The sequence below is a fragment of the Abrus precatorius genome, unplaced genomic scaffold, assembly GCF_003935025.1.
Source record: "Abrus precatorius isolate BTA unplaced genomic scaffold, Abrus_2018 Scaffold7, whole genome shotgun sequence".
NCBI classification, from domain to species: Eukaryota; Viridiplantae; Streptophyta; class Magnoliopsida; order Fabales; family Fabaceae; genus Abrus; species Abrus precatorius.
This window is the reverse complement of record NW_020874417.1, coordinates 26,976,459-27,000,889: the sequence shown is the minus strand read 5'-3', so window position 1 is coordinate 27,000,889 and position 24,431 is coordinate 26,976,459. Positions and strand designations below refer to the sequence as shown.

General features: G+C 35.7%; 1 protein-coding gene across 1 annotated transcript; it reads right to left on the bottom strand.

Moving 5' to 3' along the window:
- Window positions 1-2,018: 2,018 nt before the first annotated feature.
- LOC113872071 (alpha-mannosidase I MNS4) lies at window positions 2,019-23,641 on the bottom strand. Its single transcript, XM_027509306.1, has 16 exons — window positions 23,265-23,641; window positions 23,100-23,192; window positions 22,930-23,016; window positions 22,375-22,465; window positions 20,949-21,004; window positions 20,576-20,648; window positions 15,353-15,462; window positions 8,161-8,211; window positions 7,651-7,739; window positions 7,434-7,515; window positions 7,226-7,339; window positions 5,789-5,868; window positions 4,750-4,885; window positions 3,986-4,056; window positions 3,655-3,901; window positions 2,019-2,833 (listed from the first exon to the last, which is right to left on the bottom strand). Exons 1-16 carry the CDS (start codon window positions 23,496-23,498, stop codon window positions 2,606-2,608), a joined length of 1,842 nt encoding a protein of 613 aa, XP_027365107.1. The 5' UTR covers window positions 23,499-23,641; the 3' UTR covers window positions 2,019-2,605.
- Window positions 23,642-24,431: the final 790 nt, after the last annotated feature.

Here is a 24,431-nt window from a genome sequence, read left to right as displayed (position 1 = left end):
ATCTGTTAAAATTAGTAAACAATATTTTGACTAATATTTTATTTTGTTATTCCAATGAGAACCCTTGGCATGAGATGAAGGTGCACCACTTTAGATCTGTGTTTTAAATTTGTTTGCTTTTATCATTTCATAGGATGCTCATAAAGTTATATATATTGGTGTAAGCATATTGCTTCTTTTTAGAAAAGTTTTGGGTAATTAATTTGATTAAACATACAAAAGGTTTGTTAAATCATATTCACCAGACATAACTTCAGTTTTATGGCAAATTCATAGTATAGTCACTTGTTATGCAAGGAAATATACATAGTTTATTATCCAAGTCTACCCTGGTGGCCAAATAAACTACACAGACAACCAAGGTCTGTCAATATCAAATTATATTATGAATGTGGCTAAGAAATTTAGATCCCTCTTCTCGGCAAGGTTTAAGGAAAGGTACCCTAAATAAAATTAATGGAAGTGCTTGTACAATATTTTATTGATGGAACAGAAACTGTCTTTACTATTGCACTCTGTAGCAGGGAAGAAAGAGATTTTTGGCCAGTAAATGTGCACAAGTACAAGAAAATAACCCTTACACAATTTAAAAGTGATGCTAAATTGTTGTTGAAAAATGATCATGTGCTGCTTTCCGAAAAAATAAGAACATATGCTCCCACTCTCATGTGCTGCAAAATAACTAGACGACATGTTATAATGAGAGCCGATCAATGTCAGAAAAGACTGATTCTAGCAAAATGCATGAATTAGAGTAAGGCAATGACTCTTGAAAAAAAGAAGAAACTTGTTAAATTGTTTTATGAATTTATTTTTTTAAAACTTTATGCAACTTTTTAAAGGTAAATTATTAGCGAAAAATGTCAACACATAAGCGTGTGAAATTACGCATGTGATATGAAGTAAGGGTCTTTTTCCCATCCTTTGGTCAAATAATGGGCTAGAAATTTACCCTTTTCAACTCTTGAACCAAAGAAATGGTCACTTGGCTTTGACGTAAAGGCAACATCATGGTGAGTATTTCGGGGACTTCGAAGTTGCCTCTAGGTCTACTCTTACCTCAAGTACCTTGTTTATTGGATAAATATTTTATATTATTTTAAAATACATTTTAACTTTTAACTTGGGAGTTAGGGTAGGGTAGGGTTAACCAATTTTTCGTATGAGAAGCCACGCCGTATAAACAAGTGCGCCCACAAAATAATGGTAAGGGGTCATAGACTCTCGTGTCAAGTATATATTTATACTTTTAAATCTTTGGTTTTTTGTTGTCCTCGAACTACAAGATTCTTTATTAATTATTGTTTTGAGGACAACCTTTTTAGAATTTCATAGAAAAGTCGCCTTGGTGGAGACCGGAGACCCATCCAACTTCTAAACATGCATTAAAAGATTAATTTTCCCCTCTTTCCTTTGATAACTTTGATCTCAACGGCCTGGTTGCAGCAACTTGATACTGTTTGGAACTGACCCAAAAAGAAGAGAGAGAAGCATAAAAGACGCTTTTCCGTAAATTTTCAACTGGTGAAAGAGTAGCAAAGAAGTACAAATAAATATGATAAAACTTCTTGCGAAGAATAAAACCTAAAAAAACCTGGGCCTGATGTGGCAACTCTTGTTCAACTTTTGGTGTGGCCTTTCTCTTTTGCTGACCCAAAAACGAAGTCTGTTCTTTTAAGTGCCACACGACTAAAAAATAAAAGAGAGTAATATCGCGCCGCAAAAAGTAAAATAAACACTGTTCGGAACAAGTGTAGGAAAGCAAAAGGAAGAAATACTCCCTTCTACGGAACCGAGTTTGCATGCCGCGGAATGTTAAATAAACAAATAAATGCTAAGTTGGTATTCGAGATTAGTGAACATTTTTTCAGGTAAGTTCAGCTTATGAAGAAAAGGAATGGAATTTTTGTCCATTAAAAGTAAAGGATGTGATACAAATATTTCTTTTAGAATATGAATTGACAGCTCTATCCATTAAATCATGTAACATCATTTTGAAGATAACATCATATTTTAGATATATCAAAACATTTATAAGAATATAATTTTATAATTGAAGTTTATTTTTGTTTAAGGAAGTACAACATCCGAAAGAATGAAGTTGATTGGCGAACCATGTAAGTCAGCAAATGGATGACTGAGATCTGCAATTCTATCAGCAATTGAAATTATGACCTAATTTGGAGGATCTGATAATACCTATCTCATGTACACTAGGTTAAGGAACCATAGGAAAAATGATACAACAAAAAGAATAAGATTTCATTCTTTTACACTAGCCTAATGATTAGAAGGCAGGATAATGTCTCGGGCCTTCGGTAGCACATTACATAAGAAATACATCTAACGGGTCAGTTCATCCATAATTCGACTCTTTCAGCTCCATGCTCATTGTATCAACAGTTGCCGAAATTATCAAATGCATGCTTTCTCAATTATGGACAAACTAGCAAAAGTCAAATTTATATTTCAGGTGAGTGAGCCTGAAGAAGTTTAAGAAGTACAACTCTTTCCAGTTGAAATACATCCTTCCCCATCAATTTATGTATTCCTACATTGTTGGGATCAGCACCTTTATGTATTAGCACCAAAACTCCCCCTCACTTCAAGGAACAATGTCTGATACATGGGTCTGACTTTCATTATGGTCACTGCTGTAGTCTCGTAGCAATTGATCAGAACTCTGGTCAGGAAGAACCAATACTGAATGGCTTTGCAAAGTAGTTGATTCTTTCCGTTGGACTTGGATTGTTTCATAATCATTATGTTCATCAGTTGAATGCGCGTATAATATACCGAACTTCTGCCCATGATTTAGTCCTGGGCAGAAACCCTGCAAAATTATAACAAAATACTCAACATGAAAGAATTGCTCCAAATTGGGTTATAAAATAAAAATAAAAAACCCAAAATACAAGCGAATGCAAATCAGATTTCTATTGAACTATCCGCTATTTATTCTTGAATGCATCCATCATTTCGTTATGGCATGATAAAACTACATGTTAAGTTCGGCTTATTTTTGTTAAATTTGTGCTAGTGCTTTGGATTTCTCAAGATTTAATCATTTCTAAGCATGCTAAAAGTCTGAAAAACGTAAGATCAATATTGAAATTTTACACTCATTCCCTTATGCATCAGGTTATCTTTAGTATAGCTTAAACCAAAATGGATAGGATGTTAATACAGTAACCCATGTGGTCACTGGTCTTGTCAGGTCATAATGTCATTTGACAGAATAAACTACTTCGTTTTTATTCGACATGCTGTTGTAAGCACCTAAGCAATGTCTGATAGTTGTAGAAAATTTCCAGCCCAGCAGCATGTTAGAGTTATCAAATATACCACACAGCAGCCATCTTGACATTTCCTAGTTTTAAACTAATTTTGAACTTTGAAGAGAGAAGACGGAAGAGGTAGGGTAACAGACTCTTGCAAAAACTAAACCACATTTTATCTTCTCACAACATGCAGAATAAGAAAAAGAAAATATGCAGAGGAACCCAAATTTTAACAAGATAACTTGATTTATAAACTTTCAACGTAACATGAAAGAAGAGGCAATAGAAGATTCAAGTGTAATATTGAGTATGAGTCATATGAATATTGTGAAAGGAGGGAAAGAACCCAAGAGTGATGGGCAGTGAGAGTTACCTTGATCAAACCTGAAACAGCACTTGGCTCAAAAGTAGTATAGTCCGATGAATATGTAGCTTTAGTCCAGCTTCCATGAAACCTACTGTCATTGGATTCTTGCTTATCTTTGTCAGCCTCCGACACAAAATAAGTTTGTCTCAAATTACCACTTCTACAATAAGCCCCATAGTATAAACAATGTTCTCTCACTAGGGAGATTTGAGGTGTAGCAGGCAGTAAATGACCTTCAGTGCTGAATACGTACCTGTTCCACAGAAAAATGTAGAAACAAGAACTTCATTTTATTGTAAAAAGTTGAACCCCTTAGTAAATGCATAAGCTCACTCACTTGTACGGCCCAGTTTCCACAAGGTTATCAGGACCCACAGCCAAATCAAATAGAAGCCACAGATACTTGACCTAATTGTAACATAGGTTAGTAGCAGCATTTCTGTTTTAAACAAATAACAGAAGAAAGACAAAATATGAAAGGCAAAACAAATGCAAATGGTAGTAAAAGGCACTGTTTATAAATGAAGGAAAAGGGAAAATTGGAAACAAAATATTGAACTCGACAAACATAAAACCATTCCTGGACTTCCACTGTGCAACTTCAGCTTTTAGGAGTGTTGGTTCTTGACACAGTATGAGAACCTCATCTAAAGTCTTAGGCCCTGTTTGAAACACTTCTATGTTTACAGTTCTTAAAATGTGTATCAAAAACTGGTCTATAAATTTGTTTTATGTTGTGCTTCATTTATTATAAAAAATGTCATCAATGAGCGTGCCTAATAATAATTTTGCCACGTTTCTGTTGCATTTCAAAAACAACTGACAGCATCTTTACACTATAAATCTTTTGATTTTTGAGATTGATGGTTTTCAAAATAGTTAGTATGAAAACAGTCACCCAAAAAGGTTTTTTGTTTTTTCATTTTAAAAACTAAAAGCAGTTTTTACAAATAGAAAAATAAAAATCAGTCGACCTATATTGACCAATGATCCTCAACAAATCGAAATGTTATCTTCCTATTTTTGTGAAATCAGGAGGGTTTATAGTTCAGAAGGAGGGCTTGTGTTGTCAAAATTAAGTCATGAAGAATTTATACTTACTGTTTCTGCTAAGAAGAAGCTCTCCATGTGATCTTCCTGTTTGTGATGCTCGACATCTGAAATGTGACAATATCCACAAGGGCATCGAGCTCCATACTGTAAACTAGCAACCATGTCCCTCCCAGCATCGAGATATCTACAAAGGAACACAAGAAAGAACTAAGCATCAAGTCAAATTGTCAACAAAATACAACTTACGTCACAGCTATCCACAAAAAAATCATAGAAATTCAACAATAAAAAGCAATCCCAACTTCTTTGTTTTTCAGGGAAAGCGGAGAAAAAAATCTTAAAAGTAGACCACTTGATCAATGATAAGGCATCCTCTAAAACCAAAGAAAGAGTAGCAACAACAAATATACCAAAATACAGTGAAAATCAACCATTCATAATGATTAAAAGGGTTTTTCCTATCCAAAAGGATACTTCCTGTAGATTTTGCTTGCCAGGGAAAACTGATTTTCTCACTATCACTATTAATCTACCCCGATAATATGTAATGATATTCTCCTAAGGCACAAGAAGAAAACATGAAATCATTTAGTTAGAATATATATAAAAAATATCTCGATTATCTCTTTAGTTATTTAGAATATCTTAGATAATCTCTTAGGATACGTCCGGTATCAATATATGCCAACTAGACTCAACTGTCCTTATTCACTCTCATTATACATCCTAACAACATAAGAGAAGAGTAATTGCAGAACTATATCCTAATAGAATGAGACAGGAAATTATAAAAAACTGAAACGGAAAAAACAAAAAAGAGCCTGTGCTAAATCTCCCAAACCACCCTTGTGAAGACTGCTTCAAGCCATAAAGAAAAGTAGTAGGCAACAGACAAGTAAACAAAGGATCTTTAGAGAGAGAAAACCTCTGTAGTACTTTAACATTGTTTACAAGTAGTGTTATTATATTAGTAAAAGAGGGCTATATACAGTCATAGTCCAATAATTAATATAACCAAATCAGACATAATGAGCTAAATTTTATGATGCTAACGCAATAACACAATTGAAGAAATGTATAGGCAGACCTAGGATCTCTGGTAGCTTTGTACAGCCAATAGGTGCTCTCAATTAACTCAGGCCGCAATGGGTAACTCTTTTGTCCATGCTGATATAATGTGAGGAAAGAAAAAATTATAAATACCTTATAAATATTAGAGACAATAATCAAGAAAAAATCCTAAAAAAATTTTAAGATGCTTTCTGTTTGCATGATAATATATTAGACTTGAATAAATGTAAACAAAAATGAAGGGCCATCAACTGAATGGTTGGTTATATTTTTAAATTTCCACAATCAAACTGTCATTAACTGCTTGAATTGCTCAAATATACAACACTGACAAGAAAAACCAGTTAAATCCATAGTAAATAAAACCAGTTTTAGCATCAACATTCATTGCAAAGTTCTATACCCCAAACTGCTTTCTCTCAATATTATGTTTAAATCTAACTTACAAAGTAGGGTTCTTGTTCTTGCATTACCAGGCAGCTAGCATTCTATATTCCTATGGAACAATGTTTTTGGGACTCTTGATAGTGTCTTGCTATGACGAAATTTTTATGTTTCATTTTAAATGCTTTGCCAAAGTGCAGTCTAAGAAATTGTTTGGATGCATTTGGTCAAAGCCAAGTACTCTGATCTGCAAGGATTTCTCTATTGCTTTAAACTTATTTTGTTTGTTGCTTCTCTTTAGGATCCTACTCACTATTTTAAGAATGTTGCCATTTCAGATATAGACTGGGCAGCCTTGTTGCGCTCTTGCTTTTTATTTTCTTCATTCTATCCTAGCCTTTCAGTGTGGAGGAAACCCCCAAAGTATCTTTTGCCCATTTTCTCTCTAATGAGATTCTGTTTTGATAAAATGAAATTTAGTTACTACATGAAGAGATTTTGAGCTAGAAGTTTATATTAAGAAACTTGAGTCTAACTCACTCCCAAAAGCTAGCTCATAGGAGGAGGACTACCCAAGCCCTTATAAGTAGTATTGTGACTATATTCCTAACAAATGTAGGATATCTTAGTACATCCCTCATCGAGGACTAGACATCTATGGATGGCCCAATAGGATTTAAATTGAATAGGGCTTGAATACTATATTATGAAACTTGAGCCTAACTCACTCCCAAAAGCTAGTTAAGTTTGCAAGACTAGACATGTGTGGATGGCCCAACAGGATTTAAATTGAATAGGGCTTTAATACTATATTATGAAACTTGAGCTTAACTCACTCTTAAAAGCTAGCTCATAGGAGGAAGACTAACCAAACCCTTATAAGGAGTATTTTGGTTCTATTCCTAGTCAATGTTGGACAATCTTAACAATTTATTATAGATAGGTTTAAATTTGCAAGCAACAGATTACCAATTGCCCCAAAATGCAACAAATAGAAAGAAGGCTCAAGCTACAAATAAACATTATTTTCACAGCTATATTGGTCCTCAGGTGTTAAAACTAATTATACCTGAACACTAAGACTAGCAAGATTAAATCCCTCAGGCGTGAAACCATATCTTCTCCAAACACTCAAGAAGGCAGCATGGGTGCGGATTGCAGGATTGATATCTCCAGCTAAAACCTTGCAAAAATACACATTTTTAGCCCTAACCATGAAATTATTATTTATCCATAGTCAACTAAAAACATATATTAAAAACAAGAAAAATAAAAACCTGAAGGCCAGGCCAAAATGCCTGCAGACTGTTAAACAATGGCCAGACAATAGCAGCAGAATCCATATTCACTTCTACATACCTGGAAGCATAGACACAAAGCAAAGTTTCAAACATGAAAAACATTTGAATATAAAAATACTTCTGCATTTCAAAGAATTTTAAACAGCAAGTCAAGTATATTTACAGGGTGGCACACACAGCCACAAGCTTTTACCAAGGATCATGGTAAAGATAATGCATGGCAGCAGCATAAGCTTCTTGGAATATATACAAGTACTCCTCATCTCCAAATAATAAATAAGCCTGAAAGGTCAGGTATGGAAAACAAAATCAGACAGCGCCCGATGCAATATCAGCTAACAAAGTAACGTTCCAGCCCTCAAATAGGGGGAAAATAACAAAAACGAAAAAAAGAAATGGATTTTTTATAAATTCATTTCACCTGGTTAATAATGTCCAAAATTTGGATTTTTCAATTTTCCCCAAAATGGTCTTTAAGCAAATTTTTTATATGTTGTAGAATCATACCTCATCAGCAAGCTGAAAAGCAACAATAAGTTTGCTTGTTCAAGCAAACTAATTTTAGAGTTTGTAAACACGGACATATTTTGGTTTGTTAAATTAAATTAAACCGTAGTCCTTTGGCATGATCAAAGGAAACTAGGAATCAACACTTCAGAACAAATTGCTCCATAAGGCTTCACACTAAATTTCTGTTACTAACCTTCAACAGGTACTCGTAGAAAGAGTCAATACTTGTTCCTATCCCAGCATCCTGCAAGAAGGAAAAGAGATAGCTGTAGTTGCTGCTGATACACAAAAGTAGGAAGAATCTATGTCCTAATTGAAAAGTTGGTTATATTCAGGTAGAGAAAAATCACTGGGACATTGACAGATGAATGCAAAATCTATAAATTTTAAAACGACAGAAAAGTAAAATTTTGGATATTTTTTGCCTCTTCACAAATTAAAGCTAGGAGACAATAAATAACTGTTAAATATATACAACTTGAATGCTTCAATAACAGGCCAAGCCAATATCTAATGAAAGAGTAACACAAACAGCTCTATAAGACAAGTAATTAACTTGGTAGAAATGAATAGCAATAAAGTAATTAACAGACAAATAAGAAAGCCTGAGAAAAAGTCAGCCATCATCAATAGCCACAACTTTGTTTATGACAACCCTAAAATCATTATGCCCATTATATTTATTCTGATCACCTTTTGTTGCAATATCTTCTCTGTTTTTAGAGGAGTATTCTCAACTATTTCCTATTTATCCTTTGTTTATTTCCCTGTCTATTATTTCCCTATATATTGTATATTCCTTTCCTTATTTACATTAGTCAATTATATACAGATCATTAATTAGGAAGGGATTTGTCACCTTTATTTAATAATCAACTCTCCTTAATTACAGGAGAATTTTTGCTGTACATCTTGTATATATTAAGGCAGTTTGCCTCTAATGAATAATAGCACAAATATTCTGTTCAGAGCCTTTATTGTTCACCTGTATCAATTTTTTTAACACCAAGGGCCCTCTGATTCCAGATAGCAGGTGAAGGTTCAATAGTTAAATACTCAGTATAGTTGAATACACAAGCTAAACTAAACCTCTGCCAAACGGTGCATGCATAGACTCTTGCACTTCTTTGACTACACTACAAGTAACCACAAAAGCACAAAAACATTTTTCTTGTTATTACACTACATCCTTAACACTCCCCCTTGAGCTGGAAGCCTACTGATAAGAACCTCTGGAGAACCCCACCACAAAAGCTAGTTGTTGCAGTTGGAGAGCCCAAGACCTTGTAAACCCCACATTAGAATCCCATACTTCCAATATGGTACTCAAGTCTCATACATTACAATTGGATCCTAACACCTACTAAGCTTTCAGAATGTCAACAAAGGAAACCCAAATTAAGATAAAAGCTAGAACATAAAAACTTCAGGAATGTTCTCAGTTTATATCACAATGTTGCAATGTCCCCTAGATAGGAGGTCTTCAAGTCATTGGGTCCTTGATGGGGGTAACTTGGTTTCACGGAGGAGTAAGATGCAGTGTGCAGTGGCTAGATTGAGCAGAGTCTACTACATAGCTATTGCTCAAGCTGCAAATGAGTGAATATTGAATTTATCAATTGATATGAATAGCTAGAATAGACGTATTAATATTAGAATTTATTTTAATATTATAATAACAGACTTGGCCCAGTAAGGTTATATATGTATTTTTATAAATATAAGAGTCTCTACACATTGTAGAGTATCCAATTCCAGCACACTAATTTCTCTCTCTCTCTATGCTCTTTCTCTCTTAATTTCTACATGGTATCAAGAACCTTCTAGGTTCTCTCCTTGGTCGCCATCGTCGCTGCCGCCACCACCACTGCGCCGCCGCTGACTAAAAAAAAAAACAGCAGCTTCAAAAAAGGCCAACCATGATTGCTATGGGGATGAAAAATTTCTCTGGTGATTAGAATATGCAGTAATGCAAAGTTTATAATTTAAGTGTGGCATTACAATATCTGAATGTGACAGCCAGGATGTGCAGGATGCACAGCACAAGGGGATTGTTATGGAGATTGTATCTCTATCCAAACTTACCGAAGTTAAGCTGGATGGAGATGGTACGAGCTATATGGAGTGGAAGTATTTGGTTGAGATTAGCCTAGGTAGAATGGGAAAGGATAATCATTTGACTAAAACAGCATCTATCAATTCTAAGGATGTCGACACATGGAAGATACGCGACAAAAAAATCCTTGCTTTGCTAGTAAACTTTGTTGATAGGCGAATACAAGCAACTATTACCCATTGCACAACAGTGAAGGAGTTGTGGGATTTTTTGTAATTTAGTTTTGGAAAATTTGATAATTTGAATCGGTTATATGCTCTCTTGCAGGAAGTTTATCGACCTAAACAAAATAAGCGGAAGCTAATGGACTATTTTTTTTAGTTTAAGAAGCATACTGAGGAGATACAATCTCTTTTAGCCTGCAAAACTATTGATGAGATGATAGCGCACAAAAGAAACTCATGGCTTTGAGTTGGCTTTCCGGACTTGATCCAGAATATGAGGTAGTTCGGTCTCAGATTCTATCAAACAAACAGATTGATAATCTTACCAATATTTTCTCCAAAGTTATACAGTCTTCCTTTGAGGAACTCGAGCACTACAAAAAGTGAGTCACCTGACCACTTTGCCTTAACAACCCAATACTGTCACCGTGATGGTCGCAATGGTTGTAGAAGTGGTAGAGGTAGTCGTGGCCGTGGATGTAGTGGAGGTCGTGGTATTGTACAGTGCTACAATTATGGCGAATTTGGCCATTATCGGAATTAGTGCACTCATCCTCCATAGAATCAATCGTTCTTTCACTCACAAGGTAATTTCCGCTTCGCTAACTCGATGTCTCAACCTGATACAGCTACTCAAGAGAAAGAAAGATGTACTGTGCGTATGAGTGATGAGAAATTTATTCAGTATACTCAGTTTCAGATTTTCCAACAACCGTCTACATCCTCTATAGCCACTTTGGTCCAAAAAGGTAATCCTACTGCATGGCTTTCCTCTTCCAGGCATTGATTATTGATTCTAGCGCTACTGATCATATGACTGGGAATTCAGATATCCTTTCTTCTTTTTGTCTACTCAGTTCTCATTCTTCTGTAACACTTGCTAATGGTTCTACTGTCCATATTAAGGGCAACGGGTGTACCACCCCAGTTTCAACCTTACCTTTATCCTGTATCTTATATTTGCCTTAATTCCCCTTAAATTTGTTGTCAATTAGCCAAATCACTTCATCATTAAATTGCTCAATAACATCCTTTTCTGATTCTTGTGTTTTTCAGGATCTGGTGACACAGAGAATTATTGGTAAGGGTAGGGTATCTAATAGGCTGTATATATTGGAAGAAGAAGGACTTCCATAAGCTTCTAGTGCATCAAGGAATGAAACAATGTCTTCTTTCCAACTTCATTGCCGTTTGGGTCATCCGTCTTTAGGAGTTCTTAAGAAATTATGTCCTAGTATAGAGTCTAATTTTTATTGTGAGTCATGTCAGTTTGCTAAACATCATCGTACTGTTTATTTACCTTGTTTAAATAAAAAAGCTCATGCCCCCTTTGAAATTGTTCATTCTGATATTTGGAGCCCTTGTCCAGTTATTTTTAAATTTGGTTTTAAATATTTTATTACCTTTGTGGATGATTATTCTCGTGCAACATGGTTATTTTTTATGAAATTGTGCAACATGGTTGTTTTTTATGAAATCTAGATCTGAAATTTTTTCTATATTTTGTAATTTTGGTGCTGAAATTAAAACTCAATTTAATACTTGTGTGCGCATTCTTAGAAGTGATAATGCTAAATAATATTTTTCTGCATCTTTTACTAATTTTATGAATAAACATAGCATACATCATCAGTCTTCTTATATTGTTACCCCACAACAAAATGGAGTAGCTAAGCATAAAAATCGTCATCTCATGGAGGTAGCCCGTGATTTAATGTTTGAAATGAAAGTTCTTAAACTTTTTTGGGCTGATGTTGTTCTTACTTCTGTATATTTAATTAATCGCATGTCATAATCTGTGTTATCTTTCTTTTCTTTACCTCTTAAGGTTTTTGGCTGCACTTGTTTTGTATTTGATGTTCGTTCTCAGGTAACTAAACTTGATCCAAAGTCCCTCAAATGTGTGTTTTTGGGTTATTCTCGGTCACAAAAAGGTTACCGTTATTTTTCTTCTGATCTTGGTCGTTATCTTATTTCCTCTGACGTGTCTTTCTTTGAAGGTTTTCCATTCTTTAAGTCCTCATCTTTTGAGTCCATAGATGAGGTAGATGAACCTTTCTTGACTTATACTTTTGCCCAATCTACACATCCTGTTGCACCTCTGGCTCCTATTGATACAAGTTTCAAGTTCTTTGAGCGGACATACTCTCGCCGGCCAAAACAGCCTTCAGATGATATGCTCCCCGTGGCTAATGATATTCAAGATGATACTCAACCTCGACCATTATCTCCTCACGTGTCAACAGATTCTATGTCTGACCTTAACTTTCCTATTGCTATCCGAAAAGGTAAGAGATCTTGCACATATCCTATTTCATCTTATGTGACGTTTGCTCATTTATCCTCTACATTTAAATCCTTCATGGCTAGTGTAGACTCTCCCTCTCTCTGTTCCTTAAGACCCTTGCAAATGCCCTCAGTCATGATGGTTGGAGACATGCTATAGAGGAAGAAATGTTAGCTTTTGAGACGAATGACACTTGGGATTTGGTTCCTCTTCTCGAGGGCAAATAGACTATGGGTTTTAAGTGGGTTTACACTGGATGGTTTTGTGGCTCGTTTGAAGGCACGCCTTGTTGCAAAAAGGTATGTCCAAACTTATGGCATTGACCACACTGATACTTTTTTCTAGTTGTTAAACTCTCATCTGTTCGTATCTTCATCTCTCTTGCAACTATGCATCATTGGCCATTATTCCAGTTAGATATCAAGAATGCATTCTTACATGGAGACTTACAGAAAGAGGTGTACATTGAGCAACCACCTGGCTTTGTTGGTCAGGGAGAGTGTGGAAGAGTATGTCATTTAAAGAAGTCATTATATGGCTTGAAACAATCACCTAAAGCATGATTTAGGAGATTCAGTGACGTAATTCTGGAATTTGGATTAGTGAGGAGTGAGAGTGATCATACAGTGTTTCACAAACAGACTAACCACGGTTGTATTTTACTTGTTTATGTTGATGATATTATTATTACAAGTAGCAACAAAGAAGGAATTAGCAACCTAAGAAAATTTCTTCAAACCAAGTTTCAGATAAAAGACTTAGGAATTCTAAAATATTTCTTGGGTATTAAAGTCATGTACTCCAAGCAAGAAATCTTCCTCTCACAAAGAAAATATGTCTTAAACTTATTAACTGAGATCGGACTAAAAGGAGCTAAACCATGTGAGACACCTATGGAGCCAGGAGTGAAACTGACAGAAAATGGAGTTCCTTTTGCAGATCCACAGAAATACAAAAAATTAGTAGGCAAGCTAAATTACTTGACCGTCACAAGGCCGGATATTGCTTTACTAGTGAGTATTGTTAGCCAATTTATGTCATCTCCAACGAATACTCATTGGGAAGCATTAATTCGCATTGTAAAGTATTTGAAGAAAACACTAGAAAAAGAAATTGTGTACAAAGATCATGGACATGCACAGATAGAGGCATTTTCTGATGCCGATTAGACAGGATCTATAGACAGAAAATCTACTACCAGATACTGTGTGTTCTTAAGAGGTAATTTAATTTCGTAGAAAAGTAAGAAGCAAAACGTTGTTTCAAGATCAAGTGCAGAATCAGAATACAGGGCGATGGCTAAGACTTCCTGTGAATTAACGTGCTTAAAACATATGCTGGAAGAGATAGGATTTGGTAGTACTAGACCTATGCAACTTTGGTGTGACAATCAAGCAGCGATACACATTGCTTCAAATCCAATTTTTCATGAACGGACGAAACATATTAAGATAGACTGTCACTTTATTCAACAGATGTGTTTACAAAAGCTTTAAATGGGACACGTAGCAATTATATTTATAACAAGTTGGGCATGATTAATATCTATGTTCAAGCTTGAGGAGGAATATTATGAATAGCTAGAATAGGCGTATTAGGATTAGAGTTTATTTTAATATTATAATAACGGGCTTGGCCCAGTAGAGTTACATATGTATCTTTATAAATATAAGGGTCTCTACATATTGTAAAGTATCTAATTCTAACACACTAATCTGTCTCTCTCTCTCTATGCTCTTTCTCTCTTAATCTCTACATCAATATTTGGTGAGATTGCTTTTAGGAGTGCAATGCCTATTCAGCTGTGTGGCAATCAAGCAACTCTCCACATTTTCTCTAATCCAATCATCCATGAGAGGACAAAGCATAGGCTGACTGTGATTTTGTTCGTGAAAATCTCCGGCAGGGACTTGTTTCTATGTCATACAAAGACCAGGGAGCAGCTTGCTGACATTTTCTCTAAATAATGTTTGTTACACTCACCATACAAAAACTCCAAATACCACCACAATCCCTTAATTATATCATAAATATTCAATGACAGCATTGGTCAATAAATCTATGGTTTCATGAATTGGCTTGAAACTCATCATCCCCTAGTCTCTGCTTTGTACTCTGCTATCCTGTCCTTCTCAAAGGATGATCCTTCAGCTTATGTGTCTCAATTATTTCAGTCTCACACAAGACACAACTAACACAACAAAATTTGAACTATTCATAAAGGAAAGACTCCTCGAACAGAGACAACAGTTTGGATGGGAAAAGGGAAACATCAAAAGCAATTAACCCAGAGGCACTACAACACAAAATCAGCCAGACCAAAAACTTGTTTGGACTTGGTCACACTTGTCAAAGCTTGTTAAGTCACCTTCTAGCAAAGTTAAACCCACCAAGGCTGAAATCAAATTGCAATTTCTTTTAGCAGAAGGCTAAAAGAAATATGATTTAAAGATAAAGTTGAGAACCCTGCCGTTACACCATGCAGAATAAGAAGAGTATGTGGAAATTGCTAACAAAGCTCTGGTTAGCAGGATCCCTGTATGTTTATTTAGACCAAGGGTTGGGCATGTTCAAGTATTTTACAAGGTAGTACACATTTCGATAAAACAGAAGTATTAAAAGGTGCTATACTTGGTAAAGAAAGTAGAGCATCAAACTCTAGATTTTTCATGGCCACAAACACTTTAAAAACTGTTCTCTAACTTAAAAGATGAAACAATCCACAAAGAAGTTCATTAGACTATATATATATATACACCCTAAACCCTAAACATTTTACAATGTAACTTTCAGCAAATAAAATGTATGTACTTTTTACCTTTTGTGTCCATTCACCTGTAAAAACATTAATATGAGCACCAACCAGATTAAGCTTTGAACGCCGTGCCCAAAGTCCACGCACTGCATTCTTGGTGACTTGTTCAAAAACTGCATGTCAAAATTCAAACAGAAAGGACTATAATATGTGGGGAAAGACATATATACCTACTTGGAAAAGGGAAAGAAAGAAAAGCAAGAGATTTGGGGCCATGTGAAATGCATTAAGAATAATCATGGACAACTCTTGATGATTCAAGGAATGAGAGAGGAGCTATTTCTCTACATACAAGGCCATGCAACAATTGGAGGATTTAACTATTAGAGAGGAATATCAATATTTAACTTTTACAGGATAATTTCAGAGTCTGGGGAGAAGATGACAGATACTCCCCTATGATGATTTGGTTATGCGAGATGAGGACCAACAGAGACACTAATTACAAAAGTTTTGAACAAATGAAATCTGATTTAAAGGAATAGAGGAAGAAAAAGAAAGCACTAGGATAAACCATTACAAACAACCTCACTCCAACTGAATTTATTGTAATTTTAGTTATTGATGAAGGCCAAACCAACCCTGAAAGAGTTCAGTGGAAGCAAAAAAGTGACAGAAAATCAGAGAAAGATACAATAAAAAAAAGAGAAAGTGAGCATCTGTAATTGAGTCTAAACTGAATTGATTATCCAAAAAAGTGACAAGTGGTGAACTTTTCTAAAGAGATATCTGTAACCGTACCTGCTCTAACATAATGATGAAATATAACAACTGTATTACAACAAACAGTAACCAACTAACGGTTGGTTAAGTTAACAGCTATACTACTCTATGTTCCCCTTCCAACTCAAGGTAAGTGAGTCAATGAAAAGAGATCAACCACCGAGTTTGTCACACAACATACAGAACCATTGGGCAGAGAGTGCCTAAGTCTGGATATCACTGTGTGGGAAACACAGTTCAAAGACACTCCAAAGTGAAATTTAGTACAACCCAGGAAGTGATAACAAGGTGATGGAAGCTTTATCCAGAAAAATGATATATTCAGCCATCTCTACTATCAGCTTTGATGAGTGGGACAAATTGGACAGTGAAATTCAAAGAGATTCTAGACTGCAGCAGTTATGCAAAGATTTAATAGCAGATCCCATTTGCATAAGGGTTATACCTTGCATCAAGGGAAGCTATATTATAAGAGTCAACTTGCTATTCCAAAAAATTTCACTTGCATTCCCTTGTTGCTGGCTGAGTTTGATACATCAGTTGTGGGGGGTCATTCTAATTTCTTTTCAAACATATAAACGATTGTCAGGAGTGATTTATTGGGAAGGCAAGAAGGGAAACATTCAATAGTTTGTAGCAACTTGTGATGTCGACCAGCATAATAAAACTCAAACCCTATCTCTAGTTGATCTTTTACTGCCTTTACCAATTCCAGCACGTGTGGGATAACATCTTCATGGATTTTATTACAGGCCTCCCAAAGGCTAGAGGAAAAGAGACCATTTTCATGGTTGTTGATAGGTTATCCAAATATGCATGCTTCTCTACTTTAGCTCATCCATTCACAGTGAAGGACGTAGCTCAACTCTTCATATCAGTAGTATGGTTGTATGGATTCCCACATCCATTGTTTCATAAAGAGATCAGCTCTTTTATGTCAGTTTTGATCAGAACTTTTTAGACAAGCTGGGACAAAATTGAAGTACAGTTCGACATATCATCTCAAGATGGATGGTCAAATAGAATTGGCAAATAGGTGGTTAGAAACCTATCTAAGATGTTTCACAGGATCAAAGCTCAAGCAATGGCCTCAATGGTTGAGTTGCGCTTAATATTGGTACAATACCAACTATCATAGCTCCACTAAAATGACCACTTTCAAGGCAGCGTATGGTGGGGACCTGCATCCTTTTTAGAGGCAATGCATTGATGCAATTGATCAATTGATAACAGATAGAGACTTTTTCTTGGATGAATTGAAACACAACTTAAAATAGGCCCAACATCAGATGAAAGTACAAATGAATAAAAAAAGATGAGAGTTGGTTTTTCAGGAGGGAGATTGGGTTTATTTAAAAGCCCAACTATACAGATTGAGGACTTTGGCTTGGGAACAAAATGAGAAGCCCAGCCCAAGGTTTTATGGACCATATCCGATTGTCCAACGCATTGAGGCAGTTGCATATTGTTAGAATCTTGTAAATATAGTAACTATATATTTTGTAATTATATACTCTTTTCTATAAATTTGAATAACTCCGCTATGCCTGAAAACACACGGATTCAATATTTTTTCTCTAAACATGGTATCAGAGCCATTTGCCATGATAACAAAAGGTAAATAACCAGAACAAAAAGAGAAGAAAAAAAGGAATTTATAACCAGTTATGTGATCGGTGAGTGAGAGAGACTAACAGAGGAATTATCAGTGTGTGCAACAGTAGTAATGAAACCGGAGGCCTAACGATCTTCATACCATTTCAAGAAATTGTTATAGGAAGGTGATGGATTTAAATCCAAAGCCAACAGCAGAGAAGAAGTAGACGAAGGAGACACAGAACTTTGAGCCACCTGGATAGTGCGAGGAGGTCGACCATGTAGAGTCCAGCACTTATCAATTGTGTGTCCCGATCAGTGGCAATGATCACACTAGGGACGTCTTTTGTCGCCCTTTCGCTGTGGAGGTCGGTTGGTGTTGCGAGAAACTAAAACAGAAGAGTCAATAGGAATAGGAAGCAAAGGCTCAAAGGAGGTTTTGGGGGAGAACACGAAGGAGGGTTGCCTAGGTACTGTCCATAGTAGCTTCTGTGCGGCTCCCTAGGATCTGATCACAAACATGAGAATATTCTGAGGACAAACTGTATAGAGCCAAGGACATGAAAAACTCTTTGCAATTGTCAAGTTTCGCATCTGGAGTGGTAGCGGGAGAAAGCAATTCATTGAACTCACAGAGAAGGCTAGATACCGAGCCAAAATGGGTCAACATAGAATCCTTAATCTGATGGGCACTAAGGATAGTCACGAGGTCTTCACAAACTTAGTAGAGTTGTTTCTAAAGTGTTCTTAGGCCTGTGTCCAAACAGCATTTGTGAGTGCAAAAAACATCGTGAAAAGATGGGTGAATGGTGGCTTGGATGATACAGCACAACTGAGCATCAACCTTTTTCCACAAAAGACGGTTGGCCTCCGGGACATTGTCTGCTGTTTGAGTGAGATATATCTCATAACCCTGTCCAACAAGTCAAAGTTCAATGTGAGAAGCCCATGAGGATTAGTGCTTACCATCCAACTGCTCAAAAGAGAGAGGGACAGTGACATGGTTGGTAAAAATCTGTGTCAAATTTTTGGAGTGCTGGAGGTAGCCATTGGTCAGCGAGAAGAGAGAGAGAAAAAATGCCTAAACAGAAGCAAAAAAGGGTAAAACAAGGACAAATAGATGTTCAAACAACTAACTGAGACCAGATACAAGTAGAGGAGAGAGGGGCGAGCAAACCCTAGTCAACAGCGTCAGGAAAGGATGTCGGACGCGCCATCACGTGTGGAGAGAGAGGATGGTGAGTGAGAAAGTGCGACAGAGAAGAAGGTGGTGCATGGGAGCGCGTGAGGACTCTGATGAAGATGCAGTCAGCGGGGTTTGGCCGATCTGACAAAGGCGACCACAACAGTGGGGTTGCCGTAGTGATCGGAGGTCAAATAGAGGTGGATTACCTCACTGTTACCCGTCCAGATATCTCATTCGCAATGAGTATAGTAAGTCAATTCCTCAACTCTCCATGTAAGGAATATTAAGATGCAGTGACTCTCATTGTTCAATACATCAAAGGAGCTCTAGGAAAAGGCCTTTTGTATGAAGACAAAGGACACACTCGTGTTGTGGGGTATTCTGATGCAGATTGGGCAGGATCTCTCATATATAGAAGGTTCACCTCTGGATTCTGTATATTTGCCAAAGATCACCTTGTCTCTTGGAAAAGTAAGAAGCAAAATGTTGTAGCCCAGTCCAATGCAAAAGCGAAGTATCGAGCTATGACTATAGCGAGTTAGGTGCTTATATGGCTCAAACAGTTGCTTCAAGAACTAAAGTTCGAAGAGGTCACACATATGTCACTTATATGTGATAATCAAGCCGCCATGCACATTGTCTCAAATCCAATATTCCATGAGAGGACAAAGCACATTGAAATTAATTGTCACTTTGTCAGAGAGAAAGTCATGTCCAGAGAAATATCTACTAGTTTTGTCAATTCTCATAATCAACTAGCAGATGTATTTACTAAGTCACTAAGGGTTCCTCAGATTAACTACATATGTAACAAGTTTGGTGCATATGACCTATATGCTCCAACTTGAGGGAGATTGTTAGAATCTAATAGAATCTATTAGAATTTTATAAATATAATAACTATATATTTTGTAATTATGTACTCTTCCCTATAAATTTGAATAACCTAAAACACTCAGATTCAATATTTTCTCTCTCAACACATATAAATTACAGCTTCCAAGCCACTTGTAAAATTCACCCAATTTTTCATATGAGCAAGCTGAAAAAGCCTATACCAAAGACACATCAACCTCAACCACTGCTAGAGGCGCTAACCAAGGATTGGGAATTGCAATCACAAAAAGAGGATTTACTGGCTTTTCACCATAATACTCAAGGTGCAGTGGAGGCTTAGATCAAATGGCATAAGTTATCAACCTTTGAAAATTCTTGGGAATCTTTATCTGCGCTACAGCAACAATTTCCTACATTTCACCTTGAGGAGAAGGTGCATGTTTTGAGGGGGAAGTATTGATAGCAAACCATTAATAAAGCAAGTATACATTAAAAGGGTTAGGAGAGGGGTAGGAGATCAGAACCCAACATACTAAATTAGTTGTTAGGTGGTTAGTGAGAAATTGTATGTAAAAGGAAATATGATAGGAAAGAGGGCATGGAAGGAACAAGATTATTGTAGGGTCGAGGAGAGTCCAGGGTCTCTCGAATACCCTGTGAACCTTTAGCAATTTTCTGTCTCTTGGTCACCTTGATCAAGGGCATTCTTGTGAATAATACGATCAGTTTGTTTTGCTTTCCATCTATATTGATCCAGTTCTATCAATTTCCCTAGTCCTTATTTATTTAGAATTTTAGTTCATATATCTTCTCAAAGACTTTAACTTATATTCCTTGCATAACATATGCTTACTATAGAACAAAAGGGAAAATGGAAAACTTACTAGGATCATTTGTCAAACGGCTTAGAACTCCAAATTCAAGAGTCAAGGTCCCACCACCAGCTGTTGAGGTTATCTAACCACAAAAGTACTAATTTTTAACCCAACATAAAAGCAAGAAGTAGGTTCAAAACATATAATAAACAAACAAAATGATGGATTGATCTCAAGAAATATTCTCTGTTTCTTGAAAAGAAAATAACGGAACAAATATCAGTCTCTGAAACATCCTCTTATATAATTTAAAATCAGTTGCCCAATTGTTTCGTGTATATCATTTGACTTTATTAGCCTATTTACCATAACAGTAACTAGGAAACATTTGAAGACCTACATATTCTAACAGAAAAGGAGGAAGCATAGGTGAAGATTTTACCTTGCTTTCATGTTTATCAACTCCATGTAACAAATTTACAGATCCAAATGGAATTCCTGCAATGCAACATAGCATATGAAAGTCAGCATATGATAAACTATTAGGGAGGTAAAACAACATTCTCCAACAAGCTAAGCTAAAAATATGAGCAGTTTTACATCACTATTAAGTAAAAAACTGGGATTGAGATTTCAGGTTGTCTCTTTACTACCTTTTTCCTGTGATTGTGAATGGTGAACATCTTGGTTTCATGTATGGCAGTAAGTTATGCAAGAAGAGCCTTTGTACCCTTTCTTTTTCTAAGTCAAATGTTTTCAAGAGTTCTTGATTAGGATCTCATCCAGGGCACTAGAGTTGGTTACTTAAGATGAGGATTCCACTTTCAATTTGCTGAATGATACTACTCTCTTCTCAGACAAGGATAGCATCACTTTGTGAGTGTTCCATCTTTTAGTTCAATGAAGATATGTCTGGTCCAAAGAATTATGAGGGCTTTTCAATGGTCTGGTGTGGGTGAACAAAAGAAATAAATATCTTCTAGACACTGGGAGGTTGGTTGTAGTTGTAGGTCACAATGAAAACATTGAAGACAAAATCTTGATGTGATGCGCAGCTTATGCAATTATTTGGTGAATTTGGCTGGACCGAAATGCAAGGATATTTAATGGTGGCTCTATGCAATTAGATTTTCTATGCTTTTTAAGCTTCTATTTGATGCTCTCCCCATGGCTGTTTCAAGGGAGTTGCCTCTGCAATTTGCAGAGAATAGGGCAGGGGCCATGTTGAATTAATAGTTTTTTTCTTTTTTATTGTTTGTATTTAAGGTCATGTGCAGAGAAGACATTTAGAGGCACCAGTAAGGAGAGTGGAATGCATGATTTTTAGTCCGGTAAAAAAAGGTCGAAGGAGACCCAAAAGAACTTTAGACGAAGTTATTAAAAGAGAACTTTTGATTTATCAAATTTTTGAAAATTTGGTTTTGACTGAGTTCAATGTCATCGTATGGTCCATGTAGCTGACCTCAATCATGTGTAATAATTGTTGGTTGTTGTTGTTTTTTGTTTTTGGTGTTTAGGACTTAATACTCTATCCTCCCCTTCATTGTACTTACCTTCTTTTTCCTAGATTAAAATTTTTGCTTTCAAAAAGAAAAATTCCAAGTTTCAACTCTAATAATTTAACCATCCTACATGAACCATTCATAGTACTGTCATAAATGCACAGTATCATTCTTCACCGTGTATGTGTCAGTGTTTGTCAATATTATGGTGGTATATAAAGCCATCAAAGGTGAAAATTAAAAGGATATATATTTTCATTTTAAAAGGATGCAGTAAAAATATTCCTTTCTGGAATTGAGAAAGATGATGATTATGAAAGCAAAGGTACTGAAAGCAAGCATCATTTTGTATGAATGGAGCAAAACCTGTAGGAGTATCAAATGCAGGTAACAACCTCCTGGCAAGATCTTCAGCTAAGTTTAGTAACTGATTATCATACATTGGAACTCTCATACCCTGCAAACAAGGAATGTGAATATAATCGTTGAAGACGTTATTTATAAGAGAAATGAGATGCCAAATCAGTACACTGTGAAAGCACATATACTATAGCGACTCAAATGATATCACAATGTTCTATTGTGACTCATGTCTATAGATAAACCATTGACCTCTAAAACCGTTGTAATGGTTTTGCCTGTAGCTTTTTCTATCTCCTTTTTTTTCAAGCAATAGGGCTATCCTCTATGTGATTTACTCTCCTTACTATCTCAAAGCTAGGATCATTTCATATACTTCAGCTAATTTCCATTTAAACAAAAGTTATGTACTTCTAAAGCTATGATCCACACCTCAAACTTTTCATTTAGTTTCTCTCTTCACTCTCCAACAAGTGATGGGCTCACCGTTCAATTTTAAATGACTAGAAAACAAACATCAACAAATACGTATGTAGGTCTGCATTGCATAATAAGTGATACCGTAGCATAATCAGAGGCAATAAGATGAGCGGACAGTAGTCCTCCGAGGACCCTGATAGTAGTTTCAAACACGGAAACCGTTTTATTCTGCAATGCCGAACACAAAGTAGAATAAATCACAACTCAAAAGGCAATGAATGAAATTATTCTGCAATGAGATGAGTACTCACTATATCGAAGCGAACATTTTTACCAATCCATTGAACGGATGCAGCGAAGCGTTGGCGGTCACCAAGCAAAGCCAAAGTGTCTAACGAGTCAATCTGTTTTGCATATCCGATTCAGTTAGAGTTAAATAAAATTGAGAAAAATAGGAAAGAAAGAGGAATACGAACCAAAGTTAAGGCATAACCGCCGAGAGTATCCTCTCCTGCGCAAGAGAGAGGTCTCAATTCATCGAGGGGAAAAGCGTGTTCCATGTATCCATTGAAAGCGTGATAAAACATATCACCAACTTCATCCCGCAGTTCTTTCGCTTCCTCTCGAGTGACGCTCTCGGCTACAACACCCACACTCAGATACGCTATTGCCAATACCATCACTATTCCGATCTGAATCCCGCTTTCCATTTCCCCTCACCGCCCACTACACTTCAAATCAATTCCTTCCTATCTATCTTCCATTTCTCCACATTCTCAACTCCGATTCTTTGTTTTTACCGTTTTGTTAACCAATGTGGTCCATAAGGGATCAATACAAACTTTTTCAATCATGTATTACATTTCATGCGCATTAAGTACTATTTTTTTATTATTGCAAAAATTAAAATGTAATTGTAAATTAATTAAATATTTAAGCCAAACACCAATAAATAAGGATAGTATTTTTAAAAAATCAATGCTTTCTCAATCTTTTTACTGTAAAAGATATTTTACAACAAATTAAAATTCTTAAAAGAACAAATAGTGAGACAAGATTTTAAAAATATGTCAATTTTGTCGCATTCAACAAATTAGGTCAACGTAAATTAATAACAAGATTTTTAAATTAAAAAAAGTAATATTATTTTAAAATGGATGCATTTTCATCGTAATTCTAAATATTTATTAAAAATAAAAAAATTTCAACATTAAAAAAGAAATATACAAAATTTATTGGTATTTATAAAAGTAGATTATGACTTTTTTACAATTTTTAAAATTTATTTTAATGAAATTTATAGATAAGCTTATCAATTAAGCTGTTATTTCAATAAATATAATGAAATTTATGAATATCTTTTGCTGAAATAATGTTTAATTAAATTGTTTTAAGTATTAAACGTAGAACATTTATTTTCAAAAATTGAAACATCCATTTGTAATGCATTAAAATCCTGATAAATGCCGCAAGCAATGTCATAAAGTCAACTAAAGAAATTGAAATTGAATGCATACTCTAGCAAAACAATTCACCCTTGGGAGTATGTTCCATCCAAACCTCCCAAGCTGAACAAGATTCATAATTGTCACACCACAACACCTTCTCTGTCAAGCAAGCTCCAGACCATGCTTGATGACTAC

Coding starts and splice junctions, on each gene's coding strand:
- LOC113872071 (XM_027509306.1), bottom strand. CDS start 23,498: ATGGAAAGCGGGATTCAGATCGGAATAGTGATGGTATTGGCAATAGCG. Junction 7,740..8,160: donor TCTACGAGTACCTGTTGAAG/GTTAGTAACAGA, acceptor CTGACCTTTCAG/GCTTATTTATTATTTGGAGA. Junction 7,340..7,433: donor CATTTTGGCCTGGCCTTCAG/GTTTTTATTTTT, acceptor TATTTTTGCAAG/GTTTTAGCTGGAGATATCAA.